The sequence below is a fragment of the Dinoponera quadriceps genome, unplaced genomic scaffold (genome assembly GCF_001313825.1).
Source record: "Dinoponera quadriceps isolate SergipeBrazil2010 unplaced genomic scaffold, ASM131382v1 scaffold248, whole genome shotgun sequence".
Lineage (NCBI taxonomy): Eukaryota > Metazoa > Arthropoda > Insecta > Hymenoptera > Formicidae > Dinoponera > Dinoponera quadriceps.
The window spans coordinates 216,935-241,207 of record NW_014554606.1 but is presented as its reverse complement, the minus strand read 5'-3'; the positions used below and the strand labels follow the sequence as shown (position 1 = coordinate 241,207).

The 24,273-nt window shown below is 35.7% G+C and overlaps 8 protein-coding genes across 21 annotated transcripts; 4 read left to right on the top strand and 4 right to left on the bottom strand.

Annotated features, from left to right (window-relative positions):
- Positions 1 to 6: 6 nt before the first annotated feature.
- On the bottom strand, positions 7 to 1,273 carry LOC106752307 (probable prefoldin subunit 4). The gene is made up of 4 exons (XM_014633914.1): positions 827 to 1,273; positions 637 to 741; positions 386 to 502; positions 7 to 201 (listed from the first exon to the last, which is right to left on the bottom strand). Exons 1-4 carry the CDS (start codon positions 863 to 865, stop codon positions 49 to 51), a joined length of 414 nt encoding a protein of 137 aa, XP_014489400.1. The 5' UTR covers positions 866 to 1,273; the 3' UTR covers positions 7 to 48.
- A 208-nt stretch (positions 1,274 to 1,481) lies between these two features.
- On the top strand, positions 1,482 to 3,014 carry LOC106752306 (40S ribosomal protein S3). Its single transcript, XM_014633913.1, has 4 exons — positions 1,482 to 1,590; positions 1,985 to 2,307; positions 2,388 to 2,575; positions 2,794 to 3,014. The coding sequence occupies exons 1-4, from the start codon at positions 1,558 to 1,560 to the stop codon at positions 2,976 to 2,978; spliced, it is 729 nt and encodes a 242-aa protein (XP_014489399.1). The 5' UTR covers positions 1,482 to 1,557; the 3' UTR covers positions 2,979 to 3,014.
- A 94-nt stretch (positions 3,015 to 3,108) lies between these two features.
- LOC106752305 (Krueppel homolog 2) lies at positions 3,109 to 6,636 on the bottom strand. 5 transcript variants are annotated; one of them, XM_014633910.1, is made up of 6 exons: positions 6,406 to 6,636; positions 5,680 to 5,835; positions 5,407 to 5,588; positions 5,196 to 5,263; positions 4,943 to 5,076; positions 3,109 to 4,688 (listed from the first exon to the last, which is right to left on the bottom strand). In XM_014633910.1, exons 2-6 carry the CDS (start codon positions 5,832 to 5,834, stop codon positions 4,475 to 4,477), a joined length of 753 nt encoding a protein of 250 aa, XP_014489396.1. In that variant the 5' UTR covers position 5,835; positions 6,406 to 6,636; the 3' UTR covers positions 3,109 to 4,474. The 5 variants fall into 5 exon arrangements, with proteins under 5 accessions (XP_014489396.1, XP_014489393.1, XP_014489397.1 ...); XM_014633907.1 differs by lacking the exon at positions 6,406 to 6,636 and adding an exon at positions 6,240 to 6,395; XM_014633911.1 differs by lacking the exon at positions 6,406 to 6,636 and adding an exon at positions 6,018 to 6,232.
- A 105-nt stretch (positions 6,637 to 6,741) lies between these two features.
- On the top strand, positions 6,742 to 10,170 carry LOC106752303 (dehydrogenase/reductase SDR family member on chromosome X-like). 5 transcript variants are annotated; one of them, XM_014633905.1, is made up of 9 exons: positions 6,756 to 6,845; positions 7,134 to 7,273; positions 7,786 to 7,980; positions 8,517 to 8,762; positions 8,919 to 9,026; positions 9,105 to 9,278; positions 9,351 to 9,555; positions 9,666 to 9,861; positions 9,945 to 10,170. In XM_014633905.1, exons 4-9 carry the CDS (start codon positions 8,594 to 8,596, stop codon positions 10,137 to 10,139), a joined length of 1,047 nt encoding a protein of 348 aa, XP_014489391.1. In that variant the 5' UTR covers positions 6,756 to 6,845; positions 7,134 to 7,273; positions 7,786 to 7,980; positions 8,517 to 8,593; the 3' UTR covers positions 10,140 to 10,170. The 5 variants fall into 5 exon arrangements, with proteins under 5 accessions (XP_014489388.1, XP_014489391.1, XP_014489392.1 ...); XM_014633906.1 differs by lacking the exon at positions 7,134 to 7,273 and having other exon boundaries at positions 6,780 to 6,845; XM_014633903.1 differs by lacking the exon at positions 6,756 to 6,845 and having other exon boundaries at positions 6,927 to 7,273.
- A 2,428-nt stretch (positions 10,171 to 12,598) lies between these two features.
- LOC106752362 (ras-related protein Rab-30-like) lies at positions 12,599 to 13,942 on the bottom strand. Its single transcript, XM_014634018.1, has 5 exons — positions 13,832 to 13,942; positions 13,379 to 13,462; positions 13,103 to 13,286; positions 12,830 to 12,981; positions 12,599 to 12,764 (listed from the first exon to the last, which is right to left on the bottom strand). The coding sequence occupies exons 1-5, from the start codon at positions 13,916 to 13,918 to the stop codon at positions 12,654 to 12,656; spliced, it is 618 nt and encodes a 205-aa protein (XP_014489504.1). The 5' UTR covers positions 13,919 to 13,942; the 3' UTR covers positions 12,599 to 12,653.
- On the top strand, positions 13,895 to 15,831 carry LOC106752361. 3 transcript variants are annotated; one of them, XM_014634015.1, is made up of 6 exons: positions 13,895 to 13,999; positions 14,635 to 14,748; positions 14,849 to 14,928; positions 15,003 to 15,166; positions 15,284 to 15,479; positions 15,558 to 15,831. In XM_014634015.1, exons 1-6 carry the CDS (start codon positions 13,917 to 13,919, stop codon positions 15,740 to 15,742), a joined length of 822 nt encoding a protein of 273 aa, XP_014489501.1. In that variant the 5' UTR covers positions 13,895 to 13,916; the 3' UTR covers positions 15,743 to 15,831. The 3 variants fall into 3 exon arrangements, with proteins under 3 accessions (XP_014489501.1, XP_014489503.1, XP_014489500.1); XM_014634017.1 differs by lacking the exon at positions 13,895 to 13,999 and adding an exon at positions 14,040 to 14,083; XM_014634014.1 differs by lacking the exon at positions 13,895 to 13,999 and adding an exon at positions 14,209 to 14,543.
- Positions 15,832 to 15,932: 101 nt separating this feature from the next.
- Positions 15,933 to 18,714, bottom strand: LOC106752360 (cyclin-K). 4 transcript variants are annotated; one of them, XM_014634010.1, is made up of 8 exons: positions 18,644 to 18,714; positions 17,999 to 18,227; positions 17,787 to 17,918; positions 17,607 to 17,712; positions 17,454 to 17,511; positions 17,166 to 17,338; positions 16,938 to 17,084; positions 16,071 to 16,477 (listed from the first exon to the last, which is right to left on the bottom strand). In XM_014634010.1, the coding sequence occupies exons 2-8, from the start codon at positions 18,215 to 18,217 to the stop codon at positions 16,071 to 16,073; spliced, it is 1,242 nt and encodes a 413-aa protein (XP_014489496.1). In that variant the 5' UTR covers positions 18,218 to 18,227; positions 18,644 to 18,714. The 4 variants fall into 4 exon arrangements, with proteins under 4 accessions (XP_014489499.1, XP_014489496.1, XP_014489497.1 ...); XM_014634011.1 differs by lacking the exon at positions 18,644 to 18,714 and adding an exon at positions 18,538 to 18,636; XM_014634012.1 differs by lacking the exon at positions 18,644 to 18,714 and adding an exon at positions 18,388 to 18,527.
- Positions 18,715 to 19,195: 481 nt separating this feature from the next.
- On the top strand, positions 19,196 to 24,104 carry LOC106752389 (ribosomal protein S6 kinase 2 beta). The gene is made up of 13 exons (XM_014634065.1): positions 19,196 to 19,631; positions 19,797 to 19,991; positions 20,118 to 20,199; positions 20,281 to 20,441; positions 20,591 to 20,697; positions 20,782 to 20,959; positions 21,059 to 21,224; positions 21,349 to 21,504; positions 21,639 to 21,940; positions 22,098 to 22,346; positions 22,480 to 22,718; positions 22,815 to 23,076; positions 23,165 to 24,104. Exons 1-13 carry the CDS (start codon positions 19,578 to 19,580, stop codon positions 23,291 to 23,293), a joined length of 2,280 nt encoding a protein of 759 aa, XP_014489551.1. The 5' UTR covers positions 19,196 to 19,577; the 3' UTR covers positions 23,294 to 24,104.
- The last annotated feature ends 169 nt before the right edge of the window (positions 24,105 to 24,273 follow it).

Genomic DNA, 24,273 nt, shown 5'->3' with positions numbered 1-24,273 from the left:
ATATTATATTAAATATAATAGAAATAAATGTATCATGCATTGAAAAGGTTAATCTTCTTCTGCTTCCAAATTTATACGACTACCAAATTTTGCATACAATTGTGTTTTCAATTCTGTCATAATAGTCTTCAAATCTGTGCATTTATTTTCCAAACCTGCAATTTCTGCTTTTTTCTTCTCCTTAGCATCATCCAAATGGTTCTAAGAATAAAATATCTAATGCTGATAACTGACGGTAATTAAAGATACAAGTGTAGAAAAGAATGACATCATATGGATTTAAATTATATTTTTACTTTTATTATAGAAGTAATGAATATTTGCAATATATATATATATATTATGTCAACAACAATTATCATTTTTCTTAATGCTATTTTGTTACCTGTGTCTTTTCGAGATCCTGATGAACAAATACTTCTCCTATGTAATATGGTATTGTCACATCATCATCCATAAGAGCTAATTCATCTGCAGCATCTTCCAAATTTTTCAATTCATTCTGTAAATTGCAAAATTATAACTGTCATTTATATATATATATGTGACAATTTTCACATGACCATATATGGTTAAAGAGACAGAGCAAGCTAAATTAATGAGCATGCATGCATTCAATCGAAACAACTGCGATACCTGCTTGATTTTGAGTTCTTCTTTATAATCTTCCAATTTAGCATTTTGCCTTGCAAATTTATTAATCTTCTGTTGATCTTCATACGTAATATGAACATCGGAATCCTATGGAATATATGAAATAAATTAGAATATAAATATAGAACTATATTATGTTAGATTTCTAGTATTTTCTATATTGCTGTATTACCGGTTGAAATCCAGCTTGAGCATTTTTTCCTCCTGCCATTTTTATATATTGTTTTGTCTAATTTGCATATATTTATCGAATTAAAATAATCATTCAAATTGTGTGTTTTAGGTTACTTATTCCGCAAAAAGTGTGATACGGTGTACAGTGGAATGCAAAACGGTTTGGACGCAGCCAAGTTCAGATCGCAGCTGATGATCCAACGAGAGAACTTATTTTTGACTGATTCGTTCTCTCATTGGACTATCAGTTACACTCTGAACTTAGCTGCGTCCAAATTATTTTGGTCTCCACTGTAACTAAAAAAAACGAGTTTATCACAGATTCACACCGAATTCCATCAAATAGCCAATGAAAGAAAATTTCTTTCTAAAAAATACAAATGTTGCTAACTGTAATGTCGAAAATGTAAACTGTTTGCGGATAATGTGGAAATATTCATATAGGACGGTATTTATAGTCAGGTCTTAGCTGCATTACAAAACCGCAGTCGATGGGCAGAGTAGCATTTGATTGACCAATCAGAACAAACAGAGCAAAGATTTCTTTACTACGATCATAGATAGCCAATCAACTGTCTGCTTATCGGTTATAGCGTTGCTCCACCTACAGGCAGAAGTGATATAAACATTCCGTGTGTACGAGTCTTAATAAGTACTGTACGACGCTTCCGTCTCGGGTCGAGTCAAATCTTTCGGTTTCTCGGCTCCTTTTATGCTTCACTGTGAAACATGGAGAACCGCTCGATTTCGAAGAAAAGGAAGGTCTGTAATTTTCAATAATTTATAATAAACGATACGTGAAAATATGCTCGTTGCGGCAACGCTGAAAGTCGTCGGAAAGATATTTCGTGGAAAATTAAATAAATGCATTAGACTAGGTTCGTGGATGACATGGATGCTTTCAACGTTGTCTATACGTTGGTCTTATGATTCCACGTGTCGCGTTTATTCATCGTTATTTTCGGTGCGCGAAATTTCGTAAACTTTCGCCTATTCGTCGTATTCTTCAATTTTCCCAAGTGTCGCAAAACGTATCATTTTCCACTGTGTTTGTGTTTATATTAGCGGATACTTTGAGGTTATTTTAACCTCAAAGTAAAGAGAGAAACGGGTAGACTCGGTTTCACATGTATTTATTTCCTCTCTTCGTTTGCAGTTCGTGGGTGATGGTGTTTTCAGGGCCGAACTCAACGAGTTCTTGACTCGTGAGCTCGCCGAGGATGGCTACTCTGGCGTGGAAGTCCGTGTGACGCCAAACCGGACAGAAATCATATTGTTGGCCACGCATACGCAAAGCGTGCTCGGTGAGAAGGGACGCAGAATCAGGGAATTGACATCTGTGGTACAAAAGCGTTTTAACTTCAAAGAACCGCAGAATGTCGAGCTGTATGCGGAAAAGGTCGCCGTCCGTGGATTATGCGCCATTGCACAGGCAGAGTCGCTTCGGTATAAGCTCATTGGAGGTCTGGCTGTACGAAGGTAAATTAGTATTTAATTCCCTCTGTATTTTTCGCACTAATCGTTGTTGTGTGATTCACAATTTTCTTCGTTTCGATCAGGGCGTGTTACGGAGTTCTTCGTTTTATCATGGAATCAGGCGCCAAAGGCTGCGAAGTAGTTGTGAGCGGCAAATTACGTGGTCAGAGAGCGAAGTCGATGAAATTCGTGGATGGTCTGATGATCCATTCCGGTGAACCGACCAATGAATACGTGAACACTGCGACTCGTCATGTATTATTACGGCAAGGTACAATCCTCTCTCTGTAATTATTACTTCATCATTATTTATTTCATTAAGTATACAGGAAAAAGTTCTTTTTTCCTTTCATACAAATAATTATGCCGCTAATATACCATGTAAGAGCAAAATGATACAACGCATTGTTATATTATACTAATAATATGTTTATATGTATGAATATATATAAATGTTACATGATCAAAACTTGGCATTCACAATTTCAGGCGTACTCGGAATCAAAGTGAAAATAATGCTTCCGTGGGATCCCGTCGGCAAGACCGGTCCGAAGAAGCCTCTTCCCGACTATGTGTCTATCGCTGAACCTAAGGATGAGATTCCTCCAATGCAGCCGAATTCCGAGGTGAAGCCGTCGAAAGATATGCCTCAACCTACCCCTCTCGCTGTGTAATGACATTTGAATAATAAATAAATACAGAAAACCAGATCTTTGTACCGCTACTTTATTATAATGTATCATCAAAAATAACGTTTCAACTGCTGGGAAAGAGGAGAAGTACTAGGTAATTTTTAAATGTGTATATGTTATAAATTTTCATATTTTATTTATAAAGATTTATCGAGCACATCTTAAGATTACTTGTTACACCAGTATGTTGATAGTTCTTTTCATTTACAAAGTCACTCCGAGATACATTTAACACTTTGACCGCCACTTCTGAATTCGAGCGCAAACACCACCAAACCTAAATTCTCTGGCAGCCGTGTGCAATCGTACGTAAAGTTCGTCGAGTCAGATTGCTTGAAGCAAACCACATCGACCCCATATTAATGAAAAGATTGAACTCACACTTTTACTATTAAGTGATATTTCATACCTGATATCTCTAATCTTAACATTTCTCCGATGTAAAATATGAAACCGAAATCTTTTCATCCAAAAGCATCCGATATATTACTCGGATTACTACTTCCTAATGTATATAAAATAAATGTAACCTTGAATAATTTTGTTCTTAACACATCCAATACGTTATATGAACATTTTATTTTTTCCATTAAAAATATCCGTATGTAAACATTGATAAAATTGTTCTTAATTGATAACAATTTAATAATTAAAAACCGTCACCCATAGACGAGAGCCGGGACCTTTGTGATAAACTATGTATCAATCAAATATAGCAAAGTGTTAAACGTGGTAAATGTTAAATACCAGAGAGAGAAAATAGAATTTACAGATCTATACTAGGAGAATTGACGAAACAAATATAATACATATACAAATTGAGCTTGTTTCAAAGAGATGACGAATTTGTCGTTTCAATATTCAGAAATAATGTAAATTATTTCCGAAGTCTATTCTTTTAATTTATATAATAGATATTTTATGCTTAAATATCATAAAGCCAGACGAAATGAAACAAGTTAGCTAGTCAAAGGAATCAACACATACAAGATCTATCTATATTACAAACTCTACCATTACCTATTTATTACAAATTCATGGTTTAAATTCACATTACGTTTGAAACCATGTGGTTAATACGTGTGCATAATTATTTTGTTCGCGATCTTATTATTCTGAAAAATATAAAATACAAACAACAAAACCTAGTCACCAGTTTGTGTAAATCTTCGATTAAGTGGGTGAATTCTACTTGATAATAATTAGTTTGAAACACACTTACATATTTACTCGACATTCAGTAATGAAAAAAGTTTAATTATTAATGTAAGAAACCCTTTACGCTTTGATCCTTTTCATATACGATATCGGAAATCATTTCATAATACATATTTACTATGGGGGATCTTTTTGATGTCGGCACTCATCTTGCGCTAGCTATTCACGAAAGTGTGTCGCTGAGAGTGGACCCTAGAACCCTAGGAGATCTGTCTTGAACAATATGAGAAAAAATTCGAGGATAGTATCTCAAGTAGTTATTATTGGCGGACCGGTGCCATTTGTTGAGTGAGCGAAAGCAGGCCGTCGATCATTCTTCGTACGATATCAGGAACCGCCGGCTTTTTCGATACGCTGCTCAATCCGTTTCTGAGCTCGTAGAATACATTACGCGTGTATGGATTCCTTTGAGATGAAAGACGCAGCTTCAAGAACTGGTAGTAGATGAATGGTGTTAATAAACCAGCGCGACTCCTGAAAGAGGAAAAAATCATTTAGCATATTTTAATATACCAGTATCGTGCAATGCAGGTAACGATTTAACGTAACGATTAAAAACACAAAAAGATATCAAAGTACTTCTATGTTAGCACAAGTTTATATTAAATGCTTGAGTTGTATAAATTGACCGTATAAAAAGACCTCTACATCAATTTGTATATCTACTATATACTAAATTGTCACATCCTCATTCATCCATTTCTCTAACTGACCTACATGATACGTACGTGAATACTAGGAAAACTGTAAATGGCAAGATAATAATCTCCGAAAGAGCGCACAGACGGAGAATTTTTCGCGATTGGAATTCTACCAAGGATATCGCAAGACGAGCGCCCCACCAACTGTTCTGTCCTAGACACTATATGTAGCAAAAAACAAAACAATTTATGACTTTGCAATGACTTTGCAAATATACTTAATGTGTCATTGTATATATATATATATGTACATAATTGGTTTCCTTACTAATTTACTTACGTCTAGTAATGCAAGAGAATAACTGGCCATGTGTAACAGAGCGAACAGGAAAACTGGCGTGAGTACCACTATGTATTGTTCAGGATTAAATATGTTATACTCCCATTTTTCTGTTATTTAGGACTGCTTTAAAATTAAATCATTTAAACAAAATATAAACATAAAACCAATTTTGAATTTTGAAATAAGTACTGAAACCTTGAAAGGATACATGTAGCCGGCGCTGTATACAAAAATATCAGCGAGTAGAACAAATAGTGGCACGAATCTTCCAATAATAACATTTCTAAAAATTGCCTAGTGATCTGTACACGGGGCACTCTTTGGTGAAGTCGCAATGCGCTCGTTGCTGCATTATTCATCAATATTTTGTAATATATATTAAAAGGATTGCTGAAATAATAAACATGTTAATTATTGTTAAGTTACTTTTACATATTTACATATATATCAATCTAATTACAAAATTAATAAATATATATACCCAAATATAGGAATGATATAACCAATGGTGAATATGATAGTGAAACATCTCGTAAGCCATAACCCAAAATTAATTTTATTCTCCGTAATGTGCTGCTTCAATCCTGACCATCCCTTTTCCAATTGTGGTGACGACTCACTAGTGTTGTCTGCCATCCTGAAGTTAAAAAGCAGAGCCAACAATATAAAAGGAACATTATAGTTATGTCGCTACATTTATGTCAGTCAAGGTTTTTGACAAGATTTTATTTTTTTGACACTTGTTATGAACATTAATTCTCAACTGGATACTTGCAAAAACTTGGGAAAAATTTGCATAACTAGTATGTTAATAAATACGCAAGATAAATATAGGAGGGCCGCCTCAAGGAGAATCGGTGATTACATCACTTGTTTCTAAAGTGAAAGCAACAGGCACTTTCTTCGGAAACGTCACTTATTCATTTTGATGAAGAGAATCGCACGAATCAAGAGAGACTAGCACTTCCACTATAAGCAAAAGTCAGAAAGACCGCGCGAAAACCCGATCGTATTGCGACGTCAACGAAAAATGACACGTACAACTGGACTTCCTCCTCCTTTCTTTTTTTTTTTGCGGTCATCATGCACGTAACGTGATGAGAAAATTATACGACAAAACGTGAATTACATTATCATTTGATGACACGCGAAACACGAAATATATCCGCGTATGTTGTTAAAAGCGGTTAAAGGTTAATTCACTTACGTGTTACTCGTTTCTCACACGACGAAACCTTAAGGTAGAAATATTTCACTGGCTAGTACAGCAATTTTATACGTCAGCAATAAACAATCGTACAGGTTCACCTATTCGATACATCTACGTGTTAGACCTACGTGTAACAAGCTACAAGCCGGAATAATCGAGAAACCTCATTGGCAACATTGGCTGAGTCTCGTTTTTGCGATTGCAATTTCCGTCTGTAGATGTCATCCGCGACATTTTATGTAGGTTACTCTTAGATGGCACGTCACTAGGCGATTGTGGCGACTCGTGCGTAAATGTTTTTGCCACATGAAATGCTATTTTTTTAAACTATGTCTACGTTTCTACTTTGACTCATAGTTCCATCCTTCTATCCAGATGGTGTATCAAGCGAGAGGACCAAGGAAGATAATCACAGAGTTTTGACAATTATTTTTTATGTATACAAACATTTGAAATATTCCTATAAATACGCAGTTTAGTTATATAATTTATTGTTATTCGTACTGTTTGTGCAGCTGATACGAATTACATAAATAATACGCGAATAACGATTCATTTCTATCTGTAATATTAAAATCCTTCATTAATTTTGATATTTATCGAAATAAGTTGTGCATTCAATTTTGACATTTATCAAAACAACTTTTACATCTAGGATTAATCGCTGAAAAAAAACCGCCTTGTTAGGACCGCATTAATGGTGATGTCCAACGTTGAAATTCTAGGTTTTAGCATTGATAACGGAGTACATAATGCTCATGCGCTGACTATGCAGTTGTTACATCTCATATCTTGTTTACTTTCATTATTGAAAAGTTACGAGCGCATTAAACGCCGCAGTGTCGGGAAAACGTTTTTTCGACATGTATGTAACAATTGCTAGATATAAATTTGCAGCCATCGTTGAAAATTGTTGTTCGCTAATCATTGGTCGTTATTAACCGTTATTAAGTATTTATTCAAGGGAATTTTCTGGATTGGAACTTTGAGATTTTTTTTATTTTCCTTGCCTTTTCTCAAGGCCTTTTAGTAAGTCTTGATAATATTTCGATAAAATATTCGTAAAATAAGATCTTAATAACGTTTCGATAAAATATTCCAACAAAATTCGGAAAAATAATGGAGTTATTCAAGAATAAAATGCGCGCGAACGAAAAATCCGAAACGCGTTAAACGTTCCTGCACATATTTGAAAATACGTTGCGATATATTATTAACGAACCTTGACAAAATTATTGAGAGTCACTTCTAATAAACACTGCATGATAATCGAAATAATTCATAATTAGATGAGGTGTTAGTCATTATTTTACTATTCAGATATTAATAATTATCTTGAAATGTATTACAAGTTGCTCCATTCATTTTTACCTTTAGAATGAAGAGGAAACATCCTTGTGTTGACTGATAAACATTGTCAGCTGTTGATAAAATGCACAATAGATAAATTAATGCACAATAGATAAATTAAGGAGAGAGAGAGAGAGAGAGAGAAATAATAAGCTGTTATTGCTTTTAATAACAACATAAAGAACAACAGAACACTGCAAAAATATATTAACAACAAACAAAGTTAGTTTCTTCCTTTTGAGTATGAATATCTGTTTCTTTTGGAGCACGGCATCGTTTTCTCTCCTTCCTTCACTTTTTTTCTATTTGCTATATTCCCTCTAATTGTTCTTCCAATTGTTTCTTCTTCACCTGTTTCGCGGTTTATTCGCGTTAAATTCGCCCATGTTATTCACATTCGCCGCGTTAAAACGCAAGAATCGCTAAAAGTGAATAAACTACTTGTAATCGGACTCCCGTATTTTCTTTTCAAATTTCCAGATACATTCCTCGGTTTGACGTTCGAGATTACTAATAGAATTTTTTCTTTCGTCTGGTTTCCACACTTCACAATCCTGCCTGCACTTTCGAAAACGAATGAAACGTTTTTTTGAATATTTTCCTCAACGGTCACGAACGATGAGGAAAGAAAACCTCCTTTCACATAAAAAAAGATATACCTCCTATTGAACAATATAACGGTTCGTCGGATATAGAAGGGGAAGGTATAACGGTAAACGTTTCTCGTCGAGAAGATTTCAATTTCTGATTCTCCACAGTGTCAACCGGTTTTAGGACGTGCAGTCGTCTACCTGCACCCCGAAATCACATTTAGTTTTTCACCACCGTGCGAGACATGTTATTCGAGCTGATCGTGATTTGCACTCTTGGTGCCGTCATCTATTGCGTGCCTCGCAGGAAATGGCATTACATTGGTATAACCTTGCTCTACATGATCAAATACCACATCCTCGGTACACTGTCGGTCATGGACGACCTGTGGAACGTCAGACGCAATAAGATCGGTAAGAAACAAAGAGAGAGACACGCGAGTTTGTTTTACGAATTTTCGAATTCGCACTCGCTCGTTATTACTTTATGATGCGCTGGCGAATAAAATGATGATACGTCTACCTGGAATTATTGACATTAAACATAAAACTGGTATTCTTCCCTTTCAGATTTGACTCTGATGCCGGCTAAAGTTGCGATCGTAACTGGCGGTTCCAGAGGAATAGGAGCTATGGTCGTCAAGAAACTTTTACAGTGCGACATGGAAGTTATAATCGGTATCTTCCCATCGATGCGATACTCTTGTCGTCCTTGGATTTTACTGCACGTTATTTTGTCTAATGTCGCATAATTAGCTTGCAGGACGATCGTTGCCGGCCAAAAGACTGTTCTTCAAATTAGGAAGTCGGGTGTGACCAATGGACGAGCGAAAGTCTACGAGCTTGATAATTCTTCTCTCGAGTCGGTAAAAGAATTCGCGAAGAGAATAAAGAAGGAGTATGACAAAGTTCACATATTAATTAACAATGGTATGTCAGCCGCGGGAAAATTTATTTTAATTATGCCGAGCGCAATTTGCATGACAAAGTGTCTTCTTTCAGCCGGTATTATGTTTACTCCGTATCAACAAACTAAAAATGGATTTGAAGAACAATGGGCTGTAAATTATCTGTCACACTTCTTATTGACATCACTTCTATTACCGTTACTGAAAAACGCTGGGCAACTCGATGACTGTAGTAGAATAATCAATGTTACTTCTTGCGCTTATAGGCTTGCAAGCGCAAACTTCGACATCAATTGCAAGTATGTGAAAGAAATTTAATACAATTATTTTTTTTTATACGCTGACTGATGTCACTAACACACTAATGTGTAGTTGCTTTTCCTGCTATAAATACATCTTATTAAATCAGGGACTACTTCGTGACGCAAGCAGCATATGCACAAAGTAAATTAGCACAGGTAATATTTACGATCGTACTGCAAAAGCTTTTAGTAGACAGATCGTTGAATGTACGAGTGTATTCTGTACATCCTGGCATCGTGAAAACGGGTATATTCAGCAACACCTTTTGGAACAAAACTAAACTGATGATGATTGCATTTAAGGTAACAATATGTTGTGTTAAGATTCCTAGATTAACCCGAATTATTATCATTAATGAATTTATATAAATACATGTTTGTTGTAGACACCTGAACAAGGAGCTATTCCAATAGTATATGCAGCAGTAAATAAAGACATTGGAATAAAAGGTGGTTTATACATTAGTAATTGTAGGGAACACTCTGTACTTCCGATGGCACTGGAGTCTAAGATACAAAAACAATTGTTTGATTTATCTTTGAAACAAGCACAATTAAATGATTTTTTCCAATATATATAATATATGTATGTATATAATATATATATGTACGTTTTCCAATATATATAACATACGTAAAATTACATAGTAATTATTTTAAAAAACCCAATATTGCGGTTATATTCTATTAAATTTATTTTTAGTTAAATTTATTTTTGGTTAAGAAAATTTGCTTCTTTTAGTTGTAAACTATCTGTGATGAAAAAAATGTAACTTTCCATTACATTGAGTATGAATATGTACTTGTTATTGTTGTAAGAATGTGTTTTACATGAGAAATGGCTTATATTAGATCTATACATATTTCTCCACGACGCCAACTTTGACATAATATGATAATAATAATAACATTCTGTATTTCCATATAAAGAGAATTGATATGTTTTAACCAATATGGTTTTTATTACAAGTTACGATTTTGCGTTGTTAGCGACTTATATTGTGTAATCATATAATAAAACATTGTTATATAAAATCTCTTTGGAGTAACTTTCTCAATCGAACCGTTAGTATGTAAACTTAACTCAATTTGAAAGATCTTGGAAAATCTCGGATATCATAATTGTGAAGTAAGACACATTTAATTATATTTAAAATAGAATGAAGTTTATCAAGTATGTATAAACACATAGTGTGTGAATTCATGTCAATGACAATAAATATATAAAAATTATAAATGTAATAATTTCAACTGATAGTCCGTTATAGAGAACGTGAACGTTTGTTATTTAACGCGTTCCCTGCCACGTGTACCGTTTTCGGTATACGCTGAATTCGATCTCCATGCTAATTGTTATTTTGCATTGTCATTAAAAGGCAAAGTACAATAAAATTTAATTTATCTTACTACCCATTCGTACTCTATTATCATGTTTGCAATACTTTTAAAGTCATAAACCGATTTCGACACATATAACGTAATAATGAATTTTCATTTCTTATGATCCGATTTCAAAACAAACCGACACTAAGACGTTGACTTCTTGCTTTAAAAAAAATATCAGATAATTGGATATTAAAACTGTTAGAGGTGAAATAAAACGGCTAACATTTTAGTTTGAGGATTGCCCCAAACAAACCAAAATTTATGTACAAATTGTTTCAATCAAATATATCGTAACATTCGATTATAAAATGTTCAACAAAATTAATTTTATTTGTCTTATAATTTGTGCTATAATTTCTTTAATGCATTCTGTTTTATTCTACAAAATCTTATTTGTTATTCTTCAATTTTTCAGTTTCGAAATAAGCTTATTTGTTTTGTTCTACTGTATATTTTATACTTTGAATACTCACTTTTATAATAAATAACTTTTCAATTCACAAAAAACACAAACTAAATAATTATAACGCACTTATAAAGTTCCACGCAACGAATACACGTTGTGCTTTCCGATATACGCGATATACGCATGTGAATTGAAAGTCGTATAAAAACGGTCCGGCAGGGAGCGTGTTAAATTTCGTGCATAATTCATAAAAGAAGAAACAACGATCGAAGTAATACGCTCGATAGTGATACACAAACTATATCTTAAATGTAAGATAAGAGTTTCAGCCACGAGTAGAGTTTATAACACAATATACATATCGTCAACAATTATATGCATATTGTATATAGTATGTAAATACATAAAACAAACGAAAGAAATGTGAAGACTAGAGCAATGTGCCAAAATATTAGTACAATACTAGCAGCTTAACGAAGAGATCTTAGAGTTTACAGAAACATAAATAAAAAAACAATTGTCCATTACATTACGCACGATAGATATAAATAGAATACTTAATAATCAACCTATAAACCGTATATATAATTACAGATATATAAAGTAAATATATAACAAAAATTAGATCACATATAAATGCTATAGTAGATGTATAATAATATTATATATCTTGCAATATCGCTTGTCCTAGATTATTATATTAACAAATAATATATGTCTAAATGTTCAGATCATCCGCGAATAGCGTAAGCTTTTGTCAAAATTAATCCCGTTAAAATAAGAAACGATTCTCACCGATTATTGTATGTTATAGCGTTACATGTCATCTATGCTTTAGTTTAAATTGCTGTTATGAGCATATAGTGAGCTGCACTTTTCAAAATAGCACAATAAACACATGTAAATATTGCACATTAGAAGTAACTTTATACATCGTAGGCTTGTAATGTGTTGTAAAAATCCTATTGTTATTAATAAGACTTTGGACAAATTACCAAAATCCATCCTGACAATGACTATTTGTACTTTTGAAGTAACAAAAGATATTGTACAATTACGTGAAATGCAGTACCATCACGTATGGAAACAGATACTTAAATAACTTAAGGTTAAACAGCGTCTCGAGTAAATAAAATTTGGTATTAATCTTTAGATTTGGTAATAATAGAGTATAAATTGCGCTGTAATTGCATATCTATAAAAATCAAGTGTTCTATACAAAAGCTAATGATTAATATGTTTAAATNATATATATAACTAAAAATATCTCACTAAAATGCTTAATGTTACATACAAAAATTATTTAAGAGAGTCGGCTACAACCACAATTACTAGTATCACCGATCGATGTTGTTTTGCCATTTATTGAAGTTGTGTTCGTTTCATATCGAGGTAACTCCTTACTGCGAGCTTGCTAAAATGACATGTGATACCGATGAAGAAAATGATTTCAAGTGAAAGGTGCAACTCTTTGCTTACCTCCATGAGTTCAGCTGCTATTTCCATAAATAATCTCTCAACATTCTCTGCTTCTTTTGCAGACGTTTCTAAAAAGTACATTCCGTGTCTTTGTGCAAAATCTTCTCCTACGTGTGTTGGTATTTCTCTATCCTCTCGATCAATTTTATTTCCTGATGTTAAGAAAAATATAATTCTTATAAAAATAGAGAATGTATAAACTCGCAGTCGTCTTTAATTTCGTGAAATTGAAGTTTGCAAATTGAAATTTATTCTGTATCTCTTCTTACTCACCTACTAATATCCTAAGAACCTTGTTGCTCGCATACTCTTCGATTTCCCTTAACCAATCCGGCAAACAATCGAATGTGGGTTGACAAGAGATATCATAAACTAATATCAATGCGTGAGCTGATCTATAATAACTTTGAGTGATAGAACGAAATCTTTCTTGACCTGCAGTATCCCAAATTTGCAACTGACAAAAGAAACAATGAATAAATTAGACATATATTCAATATATCGCAGATATGTATTTAGTTTGTAACTAACTTATGTCAAATTGTATACCTTGACTTTTTCATTCTCTACTTCAACAGTCTTAATCATAAAATCAACTCCAATTGTTGCACCTTGTCCAGGTGGAAATAAACCCTGTAAATTTCGCGACAAAACTGGAAGTTAATGTCAATATGAGAAATAAGTCGCATAGAAGCTAAGCTTAAGGAAAAACACGTCGAGTGTAGGTGTGTACGTTTGGAAAAAATCAACAAGGAATAGAAAGTATAGCGAGGAGTACTCCAGAGCACTGCGCTCGACATATGTAGATGACATCATCCGCACGATGCATAAATAACGAACTTTCCACCCTTCCGGGAAACGCAACCGCGCGTAAACGGTGCGCAAGAGTTCGTCACGCGAGTAGGCCAACGAAGTGACGACGACGACGACGATGAAGACCACCATCGTCGTTTCTCCTCGATTTAACTTATTATATCTCGAAATAATGTCCGAGAACGTCACCTGAGTGAATCGTCGCACCAGGCAGGTCTTGCCGACGCCGGCGTTCCCCACGAGCACGACCTTGAAGAGAAACTTGTAGTCCTCCATGCTCGACGGCCAAGAACGTCCAACACACCAGGAAGCGACGGAGCACTTCAACGAACGAGACGATACATCGGGTGGCGAGAGGTAGAGATTTCGCCGCGGACCTTTCGCAGGCGTTCACCTTGACAGGCCGCGCGAAATGTTGCAACGCATCGCCGCGCGCGGCGCGTAAGTGTCGCAACGCGCTCCCCTTTTCGGTCTCTACCTGGCTGGAGGACCAAGAGAAAACGGCGTCTAACTCGTCATCGCGTTCGTTACCGCTGTCCGTTGACTACCGTCATCCGACGTGCGATCCTCCACGGGCCTTTCGCTCGTCTGCACTTTTTCGTCTCTTCCTCTCTCGCTCGTTCTTTCACCGTCTCTTCCTCTTTTTCATTTCATTTTCAACGCAGAAAGTGCAGTTGAAACGAACAGCACCTGTCATCACAGCGACATCTCCCATTCTTCCGATACTCTTACGCATGCGTTACTGTCTTCAGTTGGTAACACGTCGCTTGCTGAATATCTTCTTCGACACCAGAGAGCGTATCAATTCATTGACATCACACGAAACTCGTGCGGCACGGTCGTTCTCAAACTTTTCTTGTATCACGCTGCACCGTCATTTTGACTCGTTCAAATTTATCAAGTATTGACAAGTGTTTTATGTCGTAAGAAAGAGTTGACGCGATTTCGGAGATACAGAAAATCACAATTTACTCTTGATTCTTCTTCTTTAGAACTCTCTTTTCGAACATGGTTAGTCACTTTGGAGAGGTCGTATTTCCGTCATCGCGAGCATTTTGGGATGACGAAGACGAATATGAATCAGCTGAAAATTTAGAAGATCGTCCGTGAGTTGAATTTATCGTTCAAATTTATTATTATGATTTGCATGTTGTAATTCGTCAAGCTGAAATATCGAATAACGGAACTAACTGCCATTTGTTTCAGGACGTTGTTTCTTCATTGGCAGAAAAGTAAACCCGAGCATATAAAAAAGTTCATCATAATCGAAGGAGAACCATTGATACGTAATACAATTTGTCCTAACATTAATATTTTAAATTAACTGTTGGTATGTATTTTTATATTTGTCACATTTCAGCCTTTGCAGAACAATGTTTATGTCACAAAGTTGAAGAAGCTTGTGTCATAAAGAATAAAAATGACAAGAAAGTTTCTGCTATTTACGAAATGGACAAACAACTGTATCTGTGCATTATTTTACCACAGTTTAATACCAAAGATGCAGGGATACTTATAAATGAGGTACGTACTTTGATAATTCTCATAATGTGTATATACATATATACATACATAAATATATAAAATAATCTTATAGTATATATTTTACAAGTCTGAAGGATATGAATTTGGTCTTTACAGCTATTTGACTTACTATTAAACACAGAGAATACAATTGCAATAGTATGTCGTCACATATCACAGTTTCAGAGTACAAATATTCCAGATGATCCTTCTTTTTTAAGGATATTAACCGCTAAAAATGCAAATGATACTTCTGAATGTAAAATTGAAACATTAGAACAACCAAACATTATATTTGGAGTTGGTGCAGGAGGTTAGTACATGTTTCACATATAACATGAATGTCAAGTACACACGGAATATGTAAATCAAAATTAATCATCCATTTCAGTTTTGTCACATGCTGAATTTACAAATGTGTCAACTAAATTGTATGTATTGTACATGGATGGTTTTGTACTAGATTCAAAGTGTGCAGAACCAATTTTGAAGGTTTTAAACAACGAAATACCCGGAAAATTACGGCATTTTAAATTTGCAGAAAATTTTTTCAGTAAAGGAAATCTTTACATGTGATATATCCTGTTTTATTTTCCCACGGAAATAATATCTGAATTAATCAAATATATATCAAATTAAACATAATCTTTTTTTTTTTTTCGTTTTGGTATGTCAGCGATATTATCAGAAAAAGAAAAGAGAGAGAATGATTGCGGTAATAGCAGAAAAAGGAGAGATTTAAAACTATTGTTGAGACAACAGCAAATATAAAAGTACGGCGTGTATATCTGTACAAAATTTACAGTAATTAAATTCTTAATATTTGAATAAATTTATCTTTACTTAAGGTAACGATACTTTTGTAGATACAGTTTATAGCGTACGCACAATACATTGCCTTCCGTTATGGTTGCGGTGGGTAATAATTGCGTGGTGGTGCGGCAGGTGGAATTGGATTATTCGCTGAAAAGTACGACGCGTTTGTTGGGTAGGAATACGGTTGAAATGGTGGTTGGTTCGTAGTCGATGCCGCTGGTGGTGTCGGACGAATAGCAGCTGATGATCCAATGTGATGCATCGTTGGCACTATATGATTCATCGTGTTGACAGGAGGAGGAGGAACTGAAACATTCGCAGGCGGGAACGCTGGCGGATAACTTGAATTGTTAGAGGCCGCGAAATTTGCCGGATAGGTGGGGAAATGCGTCGTTGGGACGTCCATTGGTTTTATTGTATCTGCGACGTCTGCAGGTGGACAGCCATTTGCAGAAACTACAGGTGTTTCAATCTTGGAGGATTTTCCAGGAGTCACTGTAAGAGTTCCAGAAGTCACCGCATAAGATTTACCAGTTACTCGTAGAAACTTAAAAGTTCTTATCATATTGAATCAAGTCCTTAATGGTCGACTAATCCTTTAATTACAGCACAACAATCATTTGTATTACTTGTATCTCAATTTTGACTATATAGTGAAAGTCAATGAGGAGGAAAATTTGAATTTAAAGAAACACAATCAAGTGTGCTCATGACGGTCATTGTTTTTCTGACAAACTTAATGAAAACAATTTAAAAATAAAATCATAGTTCTTCATTTTATAAACATTGTGTCGCCGGAGTCATAGTTATGTTCTATTTTTTTCGAATCTTTTGTTTTATCTTTAAAGTGAGAAAAGTAAAGCTTTTTCCTTAAAAGTGAGATAAAACGAGGTGTTTCTAAGTAAGAAGTAAGAGAGGAAAAGTGAGTCGCTCCCATACCTAAATCATTACTTACCATTCGGTGTGTTAGACGCTGATTCTACATTAGCAGTAGGAATGGGTCGTTCTCTGCACACTTCACTAGATGGTATCATGGGTGGTGAATCAGGTGGTTTCGTATTATTAGCTTGTGAGTATAAATCTAATACTTGATGACAAATATCTAGAGAAATGCATACGACATGTTGGATAAATGGAAATGACGGATAAAGTACTTATCGAGAAAAATATTGCGCAATCTTACCTTCCAACAGATCCATCGTTACATCTTCAACAAACATATCCCACCAACGTAAATGTTTCGGTTGTCTTCCGACCCAGTCTAACACTTCAAACTTGCTTAATTTTCCAGCTAAGTACATTAGAGCAACAGCTATGATTTCTGGCTCCCATTGCAATGAGAGAGTAGTACATAAACTATTAAGGAAAAGATACACATAGATATATAAGGCGACTTGTTTTCATTATGTCAAATTTCAAAATAACACAACTACTCGATAACTGAATAACAAATTAAATTGCCATCACATACCTGTCATTGACAAATGTCCAAGCCATCTGTACCATTTTCTGCAACTTATTTTTATCACCTATAAATGGATCCAGATTTAGATGGAAAATCATCTCCAGATTAGAAGATTTAGTATTGATAGTAAAATGTTACCATATATACATAATAAATTACCTTTAAGACATTTTGCATATTTCAATAAATAGCTATATGGGTGTTCCACTTGCAGATCAAATTTAATGGTTTGCAATAAAATCTTCTCCAACGTTAAGACTTCTTCCTATTGTGCATGACATGACATATAGAGATACTTGCATCAAATAGACTATCTTCTTCGTTAACTAAGTAACTTACTTTAGGATCTTCCCCAAATGTCATAAATTTCTGTTCAGACACTAAAGTCTTAGCAGTTTTTATGATATCTTTACATTTCTTTGGAGTTTCTTCGACTTTACCAGCCAAGAGTAAACAGCAGCAAGCTGTTACCTGCAACATATCACAATAGCACATGACAATGTATACAGTATATAGAATATAATTTCTTTATATAATAAATATATTCTTACATATCGCGGGAAATTCTTAAATGAGTGAAACATATAAAATCGATGAAAGTAAACGACGCCTGTTGCCATTGTATTATAACCTAGATCCATTTTTGTACCAGTGTCGATTATAAAACGTGCACCTTCTTTCCTGTATCTACATTCCGTCTCATAATCGATGCCATCCTGAATGGATGGTGTGTTTCGTAGTTCCTTCTTTTCATAGTACCAGCATGGCATGTTTAAGCACCTTCGAATTAGAATTGACACATTAATGAATGTATATTAATGTTATCTTTAACTTGTATTAATCACACTAATGACACCAAACGAAATTGCATAATATTGCAACAACCAGTGTAATCTAATGTTATGTATTCTTAATATCGAGGTTTCTAAAGACAATTTACAGCTAAATGTGTATATCCGATATATATCCGTGTATATATGATATATTTGTCATTTCTTCGGTATGCTCATTCCAGAAATATTTCGTGATAAATTTCTCTTTCTTCTCAGTTTAACCTAAATTATTATAACATATCACAAATTGCACACACGTAAAGTACACTCTTCTTTTTCTTCTTCTCTCTCTCAATATTTAGTCAAGAAACTTTTAAATTTAGCTTCATGTGCCGTTCTACGCTAAATAAGCAAAATACGTACGTAACACTTTCAGCATTATCAGTGGATCAGCTGTTATGTTAAAATGTAATTTCCAAAATCTCCGCTTCGAGACGTTACTGTTGCTATTATGGCGATTTTCGCGCGTTCGCAAACGCGATCGACAGCACAACCAATCAGCGTTGGACACCTTTCATTACGACCAATGGCTGCGTTTAGCAAAGAAAGCAACTTTGCAATGTGTAAAATTTGTGAATCTGATTGGTGTATATTTTTTGATTCAACCAAGTTAAGATGAATTTTACAGTTGCAAAGCTGATTTCTCTGCTGAAGGTAGCCAATAAAGGACCTCTCACATTGCTAAGCAACAGGAACAGAGAATAACATTGGCGATAGATTTCAAATCTACCAGAAACCATGCATAAATGCACAGCGATTGATGATCGCGATATGACTTAACATCATGTCGGACGGTGTTTCATTTTCAGGTAGTACGACTCAGTGACAAGATAGACTCAACTGACGCAGATGGCGCAACAGATCAGCGATCTATCAGGAACCATCAGATCGTGGCGTGGCTCTTCTCATTCCTCCTCTGTCATTAATCCATACATTGCTTCTGCTTATCTGACTCTACGTACATACATATATATATATATATGTTCATGTGTGTATGATATTTATATATGTGTATATAAATGACATGTGTATCATATGTACTATGTGTGCATGCATACAGAATTCACGCGCCTCGTGTGTGCGCGCGCACACACGATCGTACATAATGCGTGTGTACATGCGTATCAGTGGTTAGCAGTTAACCGCGAATTCTCGCTGTGAATTTGTATTAAAACTAATAATTGATAAATTTATCTTTTGCAAAAAAAGGCTAAATGCTGGTACATGTCGATAGTAATTTGATAAATACACTAAGAAAACGCTTGCAATTTCGAAAATAAACAGAACTTTGAATATAATGCCGTTGGCAAATCTAACGGCTCCCTGGACCGAGCATCTCGTAAATGAGAAGGTAACATTTTCATCATTTTCTCTCGATATTTAAGGAGTTGTTTCTACTGAGAAAGATGAAAAGATCTTTATATTATCAGATACATGTGTATGCCTGTTTCATTCATCCCATGTGTTTCATCATTTTAATTTCCTCTCACTTGCTTTTTATCTTTTTTTTTTTTAGCAAAGTACAGATATTCTTCCGGCTGAAAATCAAGAGGAAACAATGATTACTCAAGGGAATTTAATTGAAAAATCAAATAGTTGTTCAGAGTCTCATGAAATCGAGGTACGTGATATGGTACGAGATGGTCATGAGAAAGCAGAACCTTCTCATTTTGAGTTACTGAAAGTTCTTGGCCAAGGTTCCTTTGGCAAGGTAAGAATGGCGTATAAAATACGTGCATGTTGTGTGTAATATATGAGTATATGTGAATTTAAACATATTCCTTATAATATCAGAATTGATATGTTGTATTTTATCTTATTTTCCATACGTTTACAGGTATTTTTAGTAAGAAAAGTTGTTGGAAAAGACAGTGGTACATTGTATGCCATGAAGGTCTTGAAGAAAGCAACATTAAAAAGTATATTAATATGATATTAAATTTTCTAAATTTCTACATGTTTGTTTTGTTTATTAATTACTTATTTTTTATTCCTTTTAGTTCGTGACAGAGAGAGAACTCAAATGGAGAGAAATATATTAGTGGATGTGGAACATCCGTTCATTGTCAGACTGCATTATGCATTTCAAACAGAAGGAAAGTTATATTTAATTCTTGATTTCCTAAGAGGAGGTGACCTTTTCTCGAGATTATCCAAAGAGGTAGTTCTTATCAGACAATTTGTATTATTGAAAAAGTATGAAAAAAAGCATAATGTTATCTATCACGAATGAACTATTACGATAGATAATTGTCCAAATCAATATATATACATCTTGTATAATTTGTATTGGTATAATTAATGTTTTAGGTGATGTTTACAGAAGAAGATGTTAAATTCTATTTAGCTGAACTAGCGCTCGCTTTAGATCATATACACAGTCTTGGAGTTATTTATCGAGATCTCAAGCCTGAAAAGTTTGTATTGCTGACATTGATTATTTAATAAGCATTCGTTATCAGTATATTACATTAATCTCTCATGTATTTCTTACGTGATAGCATTTTGCTAGATACCGAAGGCCACATAGCTTTAACAGATTTTGGCTTGAGCAAACAGCCTTTGGACGATTCATACACGTACTCATTTTGCGGCACTGTTGAATATATGGCACCTGAAGTCGTCAACAGAAAAGGACATTCCTTTACGGCAGACTGGTGGAGCTTTGGTGTTTTAATGGTCAGATTTTACATGTTCATTCAGAAACGCAAGGAAGATTACGCGATAACAATGGACTGTAAATAAGAATTTAAATATTACTTTCGATGCTTTTCCCAGTTTGAAATGCTGACAGGCGCACTCCCATTTCAAGGCGCAAATCGTCAAGAGACAATGGCGCAAATTTTGAAAGCCAAGCTCGGAATGCCGCACAATATTTCAACAGAGGCGCAGGCACTTCTGAGGGTATTATTTAAGAGAACCCCATCAAACCGTCTTGGCTCGGGTAATGTAACACTTGTATCATATATTATAATACATGCAACAATAAATTTAAAATTGTGCACGTATGTGCGCGCATGATGCACACGCAAATAGTTGTCCTTATTTCAACATTTCCTCACTTTTAGGTGGCGTGCAAGAAATTAAAAACCATATTTTCTTTGCTACTATCGATTGGGATGCTCTTTATAAGAAGGAGATACGACCACCGTTTAAACCAGCTGTTAGTCAGGAGGACGACGCGACCGCCTTTGACAGTGAATTTACCTGTAAAACACCTAAAGGTGATCGCTTCTTCTTAAAGACGGAAGAGAAAGAAAGAACAATGTAGTAGATACAAATCAATAATAATTCGGCGAATCCCGTCTTTCGCGCAGATTTATGCGCACGGTGCCTTTATCGGAGATGTTTCTTTCAGATTCTCCGGGAATACCGCCGAGCGCGAACGCCCACGAATTATTTCGCGGATTCAGCTTCGTAGCACCGTGCCTGCTCGCGGACGCCGAACACACCCAGTCTCTGGACTGTAAAAATTGCGACAGCACTGCTTTTCCATCTTACGTTAATCCCGTCAAAAGCATCAGCGCAACTTTGCCGTCGTATGTCAATCCCGCTTCTATAACGGATGAGTACGAATTTAAGCATGAAATTGGCAAAGGAAGTTACAGCGTAGTTTACCTAGCCATCCATTTAGCATCCAAGATGGAGTATGCTGTGAAGGTAATCAGCCCTTTCTTTTCTTTTCATTTTTTTTTTTCATGTACATCTGGATGTACAAAGTTGCCCGTGAGCAAGAACGCATCCTCTAAACGTACGTGCAGAGTAGTGAGAGGAGAGAATTTTCTATAAATCGCTAAACTCTCCTGCGAAAAAACAGGTGATTGACAAAATGAAACGAGACCCGACGGAGGAGATAGAAATTCTCTTACGGTACGGCAGGCATCCCCACATCGTAACATTGAGATCTGTCCACGAGGACGATAAGCGGGTGTATCTCGTATTGGAGCTTCTGCGTGGCGGCGAGCTCCTCGATCGCTTGCTACAGAGACGAAATTTTACGGAGCGGGAAGCCGCCGAAGTGATTTACACCATCACCAGTGTCGTGCATTATCTTCACGAGAACGGGGTAAGCGTAATTTCCAGCGTGATACACATTTTGCGACACGCAGTCTGTGCATCTTTGCGCGTTTTATCCGCGATAAAAATGTCGTCGTTAAAAATATCCTTGCGTTGAAAAAGGGAAAAAAAAATATCAACAGGTGGTTCATAGAGACTTGAAGCCGTCGAACATCCTGTACGCGAAACCTGGCGGAGATCCAACGACGCTCTGCATATGTGATCTCGGCTTTGCGAAGCAATTACGGGCGGAAAATGGTTTGCTGATGACACCGTGCTACACCGCGAATTTCGTGGCGCCGGAAGTGTTGAAACGCCAGGGATACGACGCGGCGTGCGATATTTGGTCGCTCGGAGTCCTGCTGTACATCATGTTGGCCGGGTAACGAAAAGCTTCGTGGCAACTAATTGTTGTGCACGATCAATCGTGGCTAGAGAATATTTTACTTTATCGCGCTATTTTACCACGCTTTTTCAGGTACACGCCTTTCCGTAACAGCCCGGGAGACAGCGCGAGCGATATATTAGACCGCATCGGGCCGGGATACATAGATGTGGAAAGCGGAATATGGTGTCACATCTCAGGCGAAGCTAAAGAACTAGTCAAACGAATGTTGCACGTGGACCCCAATCGAAGGCCTACCGCGGCCCTCATCTTGAAATATCCGTGGATTATGAATCGGCACCGCATCCCGCAAAAAGTATTACCGGACGTCATCGAGGATCCGCACAATCTGAAGGTAATGTATTCATTACAGCGGTTTATTCGCGATAAATCGGCTGATGCACAGCAATTGCGACGAGTCAACACAGTGTGTTGCGTTTCAGATGGCAGTGGCAGCGACGTACAGAGCAATGTCGAGCAATCCAAGATCGCCGCACATTGGTCCTGTGATCATGTCGGAATTGGCACGTCGTAGAACACAAGGCAAACCCACCGGTCCCACTGCTGTTTAAATTTGATATACAAGAATATATATATGACGACAGATTTCAGCTTTATCCCGAAATTTGCCGATGCAAATGCATAGGATAACAAAGTCGTTTCAAGTACAAGCGGAAGTAGTTTAGGGAAAGATGTCCGTTGATTACCTTAATATCGTTATAGAGAGTGTGTGACGGAACAGTGTGATGACAGCGAGTCAAATGTGATATTTATTTATAGTTTTTGATTGCGTTTAATGTACAGAGCCATACGTGCAGAAGCATGTGCGGGCATGCATGCTTCGCGTAACACGTACATAAATACAGAGACATGTGTGCGCCTACATTTATCACGTGTTGCCATGGAGTGGAAGCAGGGTGCAAATAATTCCGATCAATAACAATCGGAATGTTGTATTTTGATTCCTTTAGATTTCGGATTCATTTTTTTTTACATTGAGTCATTATATTTCTCATCGCAGATTTATAGTGTGACAGATATGTTCGAAGTAATCACGTCGAGAAATAAGATCAAGTAAGATTCAATGATTTAAATATTGGAAAAAAAACGGAAAAAAAGAGAATTGATTGTATTACGCGTAGTATTTTATCCGTGCAATGTAACTTGAACTCATTTTTTAACTAAATGTATACCGAATAAATGTCTTATATTTCCGCCTAAATTTGTAATTGTAATTTTAAGCAGTTTGCGAGAAATCTTCGTGCGCACTCGAGGATAAAATTATTGTCGTACAACTTACTTCTTGTTGAATCATACTACTTATATATATAAAAGTTAACCTGACTTGTTCATATTATTTGAAAAATAAAAATCTGCCTGAGACATGCCATTGAATCGTATCACGATCTCGATTTGTTAACGGAAATCGAGGATGGTTATTTTGAGGGGAGTATTTTGAGAAATATTGAAATTGATAAGACGCAACGCTCAAAATGAGATCTTAAATGTCGAAACGCGATTTAACGGAATCTTTACGCTCTTTAACGATTTT